General features: G+C 41.8%; 1 protein-coding gene across 1 annotated transcript; it reads right to left on the reverse strand.

The window, feature by feature from the left end:
* Positions 1 to 361: 361 nt before the first annotated feature.
* On the reverse strand, positions 362 to 9,641 carry LOC124291655 (putative ferric-chelate reductase 1). Its single transcript, XM_046728706.1, has 11 exons — positions 9,301 to 9,641; positions 8,923 to 9,018; positions 8,227 to 8,380; positions 7,282 to 7,401; positions 5,473 to 5,588; positions 4,531 to 4,617; positions 4,273 to 4,353; positions 3,476 to 3,575; positions 2,919 to 3,062; positions 2,384 to 2,517; positions 362 to 1,233 (listed from the first exon to the last, which is right to left on the reverse strand). Exons 1-11 carry the CDS (start codon positions 9,367 to 9,369, stop codon positions 1,135 to 1,137), a joined length of 1,200 nt encoding a protein of 399 aa, XP_046584662.1. The 5' UTR covers positions 9,370 to 9,641; the 3' UTR covers positions 362 to 1,134.
* Positions 9,642 to 9,884: the final 243 nt, after the last annotated feature.

Raw genomic sequence — 9,884 nt, forward strand, 5'->3', positions numbered from 1 at the left:
TGCATGTCGAGATAAAATGGATACGGGCGTAATCTTATTGCCGAGTTTAAAAAATATTAAATGAGAAAGTTTCTCGAGATTTATCTTTGAAGGTTTAATGCACTATTTCCGTCTCTTGATGCGTAACTGTTTGTAAATCAGCGGCCACTTTTGATGACAAAAGAAAGCTGTAGAGGAGGTGAGCATTTTTAAAGGGACAAAAGCTCTTTAACACTCGAACTATTTTGACTGTAATTATAGATGGATGGGTACTACGGAATATGTCATGGTTCATGTTTTGATGAGAATGATAAATAAACACAGATAACAACTTTTATTATTTGAAGTTTTATTGAAAATATAAAACATAATAGCACAATAAACATAATAACATTTCATTTAAATTTGCTCGTGGTAAACTAAAATGAAGAAATAATGCACATTTTTCCTACAGAGTTACGTAACCATTTGAACTCTCACATCGTATGGACATATATAAATACATTATCGACAGGAATATGAAACTATAAGCAGCCCACAGCATCGAATGCGGTGATATTATCATATGAAATCATAGGAAAAATACACAGAGAAATATAAAATATATGTAACATTAAAATGAACCATTAATGCAATGACATTTCGTTTCAGAATTGTACCGCTTTTTTTAACTGTTTTGAACATTTGCTTTTTGTTTATTGTATTTCTTGCAAAGTAATGGAACTATTTGAAACCTTACATCTTAACAGTGTGTACTAATATACAGTAAATTACTATTATCAGGGCCTCAAACTATCACTTTTGTTAGTTTGTTCCAGCTGCAGTTCTTTATGTGCATTTGGACTAAACTACACAGCAAGTGGACTAAAACAAACAGTTGAGCCCTAAATAAATCAAAGGAGACTACCTATAGAAATATACACAATAAAAAGCAACAAACGTTGTAAAAAGGATTAAACAGACAATATTTCTTCTTCGATATCCAACATAGTCATCAGTTTATTGGCCATACATCACATGGTGAGATACATGACACTAAACTCATACAAATGTATGCCTCGTCTTATGTACATATAAATCAATTTTGACATAAGCATATAACATTCAAACGGACTTCCTGTACAAGTATATGTTACAAAGGCCTAGCAATTACGTTCAGTGAGGATGTGTTGCTAAAAGAATCACCATGACGACAGAGAGCAGACCGGTTATGACGTAATGAATCAAGAGCATGATGGTCTTGACTCGGTTCTCCTGAAAATAAAGCAGACATTAAAACATTTTGAACAACGGTAAATACGCTCTCCGTGGCATCACGGGAACAACCCCAGAGCTCCGTGTATAGTATCCAAAGCGTCCGAAGCAAAAAATATAAAAGCGTTTAGCGCAACTATGAAAAGCGGGAACTTAAAGCAAGTTTAGATAAACACTATGGTATACTTCACCAGCATGAGCAGGTTGGTGCCTGTGAACCCTTAATATTATCATTAGTAATCTCCGATAAACTTTCAGCACATATCACAGTCAGGTGCAGGGCTCTACCGAGCCATCACCCGATCCTGACACGACAAAGGGACACAAATTTTAAAGGTCCAAAAATGAACACTTCAATGCCTGATTGTTATGACTGAAAACAACATCTAAAGTACATGGTCAGGCTTCAGGAAGGGGTCGTCATTGTACAACTGTCATATACTTTTCCATATACTTGCAGTTACATCGTGTTGCCAAAAGAAACATAGCATCAGGCAATGGAGTCCGACAGGGTGATCTTAGAACCAAATTGGAAGTGCCTTAATACTTTAGGGACGATGGGGTAGCCTAGTGGTTAAGGCGTTCGTTCCCCACGCCGAAGACCCTTGTTCGATTCCCCACATGGGCACAATGTGTGACGGAGTGCGGAAGGTCGCGGGTTCGATCCCCGACCGCGTCATACCAAAAGACGTTAAAATATGGTACTTGTTGGTCCCTGCCTGGCGCTCGGCATTAATGGGTACAACAAGGACTGGCCGGCTCGGAGTCCGTATACTGTGTCTGAATGGGGTATTCATGCTTCACTGCGGCATGGTATCTCAGTGGGCTAACACTATAAAACCAGCTTCAGTCTGGGCTAGTACAAGCAGCCGCACATACACATACACACGCATGCACGTCGTCATATGAGCGAAATATTCTCAAGCACGACGTTAAACCCAATTCCACCATCACACCACAATGTGTGAAGCCCATTTCTGGTGGCCCCCGCCGTGATATTGCTGGAATATTGCTAAAAGCGGCGTAAAACTAAACTCACTCACTCACTCACTTTACTACCTTAAACACAGATCCACGATAGTGGTGGCAATAATACAAGAACAAAGGCCACAGGGGTCCACTGTTCCATGACGCTGGGAAATATAGTTACCTGTTCTATGGTTGGTGGGGGTTGAGTGATGACAGCGACAGGAGCTGTGGGGAGAGGGGTAGTGACGTCGTACCCCTTGTGAGAACCACGCCTCAAATTCAGATTGGCACTCAATTCGAACTTGGTCTGTTTAACTGGAAGCAAACACCCATGAAGTTAACTGAGTCAACTAGTATATACTCATCCACTATATACCCAGTACTAACATCTCGACCAACCTACACTATCCCTGGATCCATTCCCATGGCTTTCGCGATCGCTAATTATCCGCCCTTGATTTTAAGCCTTGGTTTGATCGGTTCGTTAGGCCCAGTACCGTAGCGATCAAAATGGCAAAATCAAAATTAAGGGCGGGTAATTCAAAATTTCGAGAACCATTGACTGGATCCAGGGGGAAGTGTAGGCTTACAGAAATGCTTGCCCTTGAGATATCAAAGATGGCATATAGTCACAGTGCAGTATCTATGAAGCGTCAGTCAAACGTCTGTACTAAAAGGTATTGGCGTTTTTTAAGAAAGAAATACACGTGATGTACCTGCAAGTGTCTTGAGAATAGTTGGCAGAAGTTCCATGGCAACTAGATACGCAGCTAAGTAGACGACGTAAACCGCCATGACAGCCATCGGCGCTGTTGATGACCCTGCCTTTGTTAGGTCAAGGCCGATGAATATAGTTATGACTGAAACATGAAAGAAAATACAGATTTCTAGAGGAGTGAGTGAATGAGTTTAGTTTTACGCCGCTTTTATCAATATTTGTACCCATGTGAGGAATCGAACCCGGGTCTTCGGCGTGGCGAGCGAACGCTTTAACCACTATGCTACCCCACCGCCCTCCATAGAAGGAACATACCACTGAGACTATCATGCACGGTTCAGTAATTCTACATAACATGTATTCTTAATATGTAGACAAATAAAGGCTCTGACCATGCACGGTCGAGTAATTCTACCTAAAATATATGCGCATCAATAATCTTAATTCAATAATCTTTGTTTTGTTTTTCACAAAATATAAATGACAGATGAAGGATCTGGCATGCGTGAATTGTTTATGTTGTGTTATTTTGTTTTAATTGGAGTGAGTACTTACTTGCCAGTACAGCCGATACAACCCCAACACCCCAGTGGGCCCAGTTGAAGAGTTGTCTCCCTACAGACTCAGGGCCAGGGCGAAACAGCGCCATGATTGGCTACAAATAAACACGATGCATTCATGAACAAACAGACTGTGCAAAAGTAAATTCCGCGTGCAATGTAAAACGTTTTACTTCTGTTTGTGCACAATGGTTTAGGAATCTATCGATTATGTTGAACTACATTTCAGTCGTTCGACTGGTGGTACTGTGGGCAACGTCTTCTCTTCTGGCGGCTTCATATAAATAAACAGCTAATTCTGTAAATCATTTATAAAATGTAGACCTTTCACGTGAAATCATTGAAATATTCCTTAAAAATTCTCGCGATATTATTAGTAACTGACGGTAAATGGAAAATGCAAACCCATGTTTGATAGCAGCAAATAATGAAACAACCAAAGAAATGTTTCTTAGACGGGAATAAGGGGTTGAAATGTTTTTCATTTTTGTTCCAGTAAACTTTCAATATCCACTTGACCAAATGTTAATTTCAATTGATCACACTTAACAATTTGGTTTCTTTTGTAAATAATCTTTATCAATTGGTAGCAATTGCATTTGCACTACTGTGCCACGGTAAAGTTAATATGGATATTTACTTGACCGACCGAGAATTCGTAAGACCCAACTCACTCACTCACTCACTCAGTCACTCATCAACTGTGTAGTTTCTTTTGTTCGTCAGTTTAGATCAAACTCCAGCTGTAGTATCGGGCTACTATAGTATTGCAGCCACTGTAGTGGTACTTACGTTGGTGATGGCGAGGATGATGACGATGATGCCGAGAGGAGGATGCAGCTGTTGATACTGCTTGCCTGGAATCTTTGGAATCTGAGGACATGGATGAACGTGAAATTTCAAAATTAGCGGATTTTAGAGATTGAACGAACGCTTTCATCAAATACTGACCGGATTTTAACTTTAATTATTACATGTACTGGAATTTCTACTTTTGTGGTCGGGGGAACAATAAGCATGACGAAAGTAGTCCCGGTTTGTCTTACTGACCTTGCTGTATCCCTCCGACTCCACGACAACAATAAGTGCCGCAAGGAGCGTCATACACACTGATGTTATCATACATCCACGGTGGATCTGAAAATACAGTACAGGCATGTTGCGGTCAGTCAGAATAAGAGTGAGCGAGTTTTAGTTTTAGGCTGCTTTCAGCAATATTCCAGCAATATCACGGCGGGGGACACCAGAAATAGGCTTCACACATTGTACCCATGTGGGGGAATCGAACCCGGGTCTTAAGCGTGACGAGCGAACGCCTTAACCACTTGGCTACTCCACCGCCCTCAGAATAAGGTGGAGCGCTATTACTTGTCGTAGGTGAGGTAGAAACATATTCGTTGGGAAGATAAGCGTGGCCAAAACGTGCCTCAAAAGTTGGACAGGGTAGTTTGAAAATATTTATATTCATATGACGAACAGTTACACTAGATAATCTTTCCCACAGTTCCTGAACCGCAATATTTTCCCTCCCGTCCAGACATTTCCGGAGTGTTAAAGCCCTGAGGGACCGTTCATAATTTATGGCTAGAGGCGGTGATGATGATTTTTATGGATTATTTTCATGTACAAAATCAATTACCCCAATGACCTTTCCTATAATTTCTAAGCATAATTTTAAACATACTTTCATGTACAAAATTGCTGACCCCCCTAGTACGTATGTACAAAATTGATGAGCCCCCCTCCTAGCTCCCTAGAACAACCCCTTAAAATCATCACCACCACTACCCCCTCCAGCCATACATTATGAACGGTCCCTAAATGAAGCAAGTCTAGTTTTCCTGAGGTTCAGAATCTCCTATCTCACTTGATCTCGGTTTCAATTTTTAAGGAATTACTTGTTTCTATTAAAATAACACATATCAGTGTTAGTCTGTAGGTAAACATGTAGTATCATTGACATGGTGCACACTTATGTCACTAGGGACTCACCTGAAACCATATTTTCAGTCCGAAGAAGTGAGTTTTTGGCAGCAGTGGTTTTCCGTACCTGGCTGTGACAATCCCAATACCCGGAAGTAGCACCCAACACATGATCATAATGCAGCCTGCAGTGGAACACGTAATGAGCGGTATAGTGAGCCTCCTCTGGAGACATGTAAAGCACTTAACATTAAACACTCACCGGGGACATACAGGTACTACGAGGCACGTAATGAGTGGTATAGTGAGCCTCCTCTGGAGACGTATAAAGCACTTAACATTAAACACTCACCAGGGACATACAGGTACTACGAGACACGTAATGAGTGGTATAGTGAGCCTCCTCTGGAGACGTGTAAAGCACTTAACATTAAACACTCACCAGGGACATACAGGTACTACGAGACACGTAATGAGTGGTATAGTGAGCCTCCTCTGGAGACGTGTAAAGCACTTAACATTAAACACTCACCAGGGACATACAGGTTCTACGAGACACGTAATGAGTGGTATAGTGAGCCTCCTCTGGAGACGTGTACAGCACTTAACATTAAACACTCACCGGGGACATACAGGTACTACGAGACACGTAATGAGCGGTATAGTGAGCCTCCTCTGGAGACGTGTAAAGCACTTTACATTAAACACTCACCGGGGACATACAGGTACTACGAGACACGTAATGTACATAGAGACAATAGTCTAATGGCTTTCAAGTGGGTGGCGTGAAATGGGTTAAGCGTCACGTCCAAGATTCAGATTGTGTGTAGATGTATACATGAATTAGTTTGGATATCTTCCTGTTGCATGGTGAGGACCTACTTAGAGACCATGGCGCAGTTTTACAAGGACATCCCACTCAGACAGTGTACTCCGTAGTGTTGGGAATTGGTTCAAATCTCATTATTGATGATTGCTTCATTACTACCGATCAATCATCGAAAATAATTGCGTGTATATATGGAGGCGTTCAGGTTTATGCAATTGAAAACAACTTATGGCAGAATGATTTACGAATATTTTTATTTTAGATATAGTGCAGAATACAGCGTGTGTCAACGACCCTTCTCGTGTTACTAACAAACATGATAATAATTATAATGTAAAAATATATCGGGATACTTTGATTCGATACAGCGAACATGGATCTTCAAGTGATCTGAGACAGTTATACCGTCAATAAATGAGAACCCTGTACACAAAAGTGGCCTGTATTTGATACATAATAGTTTCTCAAATAAATATTACAAATGTATAGTTCAATAAATAAGTAGAGATTATAATTCACTTAAATGCAATACAGCATATTGCTGGTGTTATTGTGCGGATTTGTTTAGACTGTTTGAAAGACGATGCATATCAGACTTCCGGTCAGGACGAAAACGAGGTTACTTCCGGTCCATCTGCAACCAGCTTTTGGTGCCGGGGGTATAATGACGCCTTGCACCTCTGCAAGCACACAGACAAGCGTGTTAGATTTAAAACTGCGATAGCTTTCTTGAATGAAATAACTCGAAATGCTGAGCTTTACTTTACGAGTCCAGGGGCATACTGCTCCTCCACTTCTGTCAAACTAGTTAGATGTTACCAGGATCCCATCGAAGGGGTAATTGATCATAGAAACTTTCTGTTTCATTTTGCATCAATCTGGTCATAAATTTATAATCATATCTTGGTGCTCGTCACCGCTTGACAAGATCTAAGGCCATCCTATCCCGGTGCACACTGCAATGCGTCCTATCCAAAGAGATCCCGGTATCAAATACAAGCTCACTTGAGTTCCACAGAGTTCCGCGAACGATTACAGAGATTACTTACCGTGAGCCAGCACTAGCGGAAACCTAGGCCCCTCACCTCCCACACTCTCCATGCTCTGCAGGTCAACTGGCACGTCAGTCACTGGCGGCAGCACGTCGTACCGGTGAGGGAAGATGTTACCTGGAACACGACCATTGTACATATGTTCTCACAGCTCGCACTGAGTGTTTCTGTTGCTCAGTGCGTTGTGTTTATGGGATCGAACAACGCCGCCTTTTCAGTGAGTGAGTATGGTTTTACGCCGCTTGTACCAATATTTCAGTAGTATACTGTATTCTTGTTAGAAATGAAGCCGAATTGTATCGAGCGAATTTAGCTAAAGGCGAAAAGAGCCTTGACGAACAGGTAGATGAAAAATGCAATTGCAAACATGCATGGTGTCCTTCGTTTCAAAGAGTGAGTGAATGAGTTTGTTTGACGCCACTTGGAATAGTATACGAGTTATATCAGTTTACTGTGGGAGGATACCCGTGAAGATCCGGGTTATAATTGATCTTCAGTAACACATGCTTGTCGTAAGCGCGACTGTCGGGATCAGGTGGTCAGGTGCGCTGACTCGGTTGACACATGTCATCGTATCCCAATTGCGTAGATCGATGCTCATGGTGCTGATCACTGGAGTTTCTGCTCCAGATTAGATTATTTACAGACTGCCGCCATATAGCTGGAATATTGCTGAGTCTAGCAAAAAACAAAACTCACTCACTCACTAATTTGGGTGGACAGCCACAAGAGATGCAGATCTTAGACGTTTACCACGTGAACACTGGATTTAAGGTGAAGACAAACCTAGCAACATGTTCGGGGATAATTGGGATTCGAACCCACAATCTCAGTTTCGTAGATGAGCACAGACAACTGGGTCACTCGTTTCAGTTCTATTCAAAGACAATGTTAGTACGTTTTCGTTGTTTATCTACCAAACATATATAAGGGTAAGCCTACCGCTAATGGCATCCCCGTCGGCAAACATAAGGTAGAAGTCGTGGTTAAGGTCCTTCAGATGTGGGTAGAAGTCGTCCTTCTTAACGTGGTCGAAGCTGCATTCGAGGACGCCGTTGACGTAGGAGCCGGCAGCGTTACTCAGACCAGCAGTTTTCTTAAACGCCAATCGCAAAAGTGAGTTACATATGCCATCCAGATATAATAACTTTAACTGAGCAAGGCAGCATCTTAAGAGTAACATGCATGGGGGTGAATAAATATTACAACTTTGAAAGGAGACTCAAGTCTTAGGCACCAGAAATGCCTTTCAGATACTATCAGGCCTTTCTGTCCATTTCTATAAGAAACATTGGGACCGATGCCTTCAGTAATTGCTAAGGGAATCCAATTCCTAAGGGAAACATCTCCGTACAGGCCAGGGTAGCGTTGTACAAAACAACTCTGACTAGTCCATGTTAAGGTATGGGAATTACGGTCACCCTAGAGACAAGACCCTTTTGTACAACGGCGACCCGAGCATTATTTTAGAAAACCAATGTATGTGTCTTTCCTATGCCCTTGCACGAAAGACTCCATTAAATCATTTGTAAACTTTGGTTAATATACTATTCAAACCTGGAAGGTTAACCATAGTGAATTGAAAGCCGCAGGTGATCCTTAAGTTTGGGTTAACAATCACTTCTGGTCAGTACTTACGTCTTCCATGCGCTTGTTGATTTTATCATCGTTGTAAGAGCTGTACACGCGGACAAACCCGGCGTCAATTACGCATTCAATGACTGCATCGTCTCCCTGGATAACAACGGGAACATAGTGTCAACATTCAGAAACATTACAACGAACGTTGGCTCATGGGAGTGTTGGTGAGTGAGTATGGTTTTACGCCGCTTTTAGCAATATTCCAGCAACATCACGGCAGGGGACACCAGAAATGGGCTTCACACATTGTACCCATGTGGGGAATCGAGCCCGGGTCTTCGGCGTGACGAGCTAACGCTTTAACCACTAGGCTACCCCACCGCCCCGTGTTGGGAAGAAGACGTCATGTTTCATCTTACAAGGTCAAAGGCTCACCATCATCCTGTCCTCTGAAAAAGCAATGGCCATCCACCTCTCGCTCCTTGCTGGTTCGATCTTCTTCATGTCAAATGTGATGACGTCCCCAGCATCCACCCACGTGACGATGTACGTGCACCTGCCTCTCTGGCAGTCATGGAAGCAGCCCCGAGTCCGGCCACAACCAGGATCCAGGGGTAGACCAAGAGGGGTAGTACTTTTGGAAGCATTCTGCAAGGAAGATAACACAGCAAAGTGTTAACTAAGCATATTTAACCTATGCAGGTGCTCGATATCTCAGCCACAATTTAAAAAGTAGACTTGTAATAGACTCTCACAAGGTTTAACGTCCACTATAGTCTGTTTGCGGTGAAAACATACCGATGAATTTCACTTTAAACAAAAATGTAAATCAAATAAAGAGAAATTAAGATTGCGAATCCTCATAATTTTACCTTGCCATTTAAAAATTTAAATCTCAGATTTTTATTCAACATAGGATAAAAGGTGTTTAACAAACGATCATAGTTTCAAATCGGTATTATTGGTTTGTATTACAAGGGGTATGCACATTAAATGAACAAGGAGGGTTGGTCTAAGTT

This window comes from Haliotis rubra, unplaced genomic scaffold, assembly GCF_003918875.1.
Source record: "Haliotis rubra isolate DU_JTF1 unplaced genomic scaffold, ASM391887v1 Scf499, whole genome shotgun sequence".
NCBI classification, from domain to species: Eukaryota; Metazoa; Mollusca; class Gastropoda; order Lepetellida; family Haliotidae; genus Haliotis; species Haliotis rubra.

Coding starts and splice junctions, on each gene's coding strand:
- LOC124291655 (XM_046728706.1), bottom strand. CDS start 9,369: ATGAAGAAGATCGAACCAGCAAGGAGCGAGAGGTGGATGGCCATTGCT. Junction 7,402..8,226: donor CGACGGGGATGCCATTAGCG/GTAGGCTTACCC, acceptor GTCGTGTTCCAG/GTAACATCTTCCCTCACCGG. Junction 3,063..3,475: donor TGTATCGGCTGTACTGGCAA/GTAAGTACTCAC, acceptor TTCATGTTTCAG/TCATAACTATATTCATCGGC.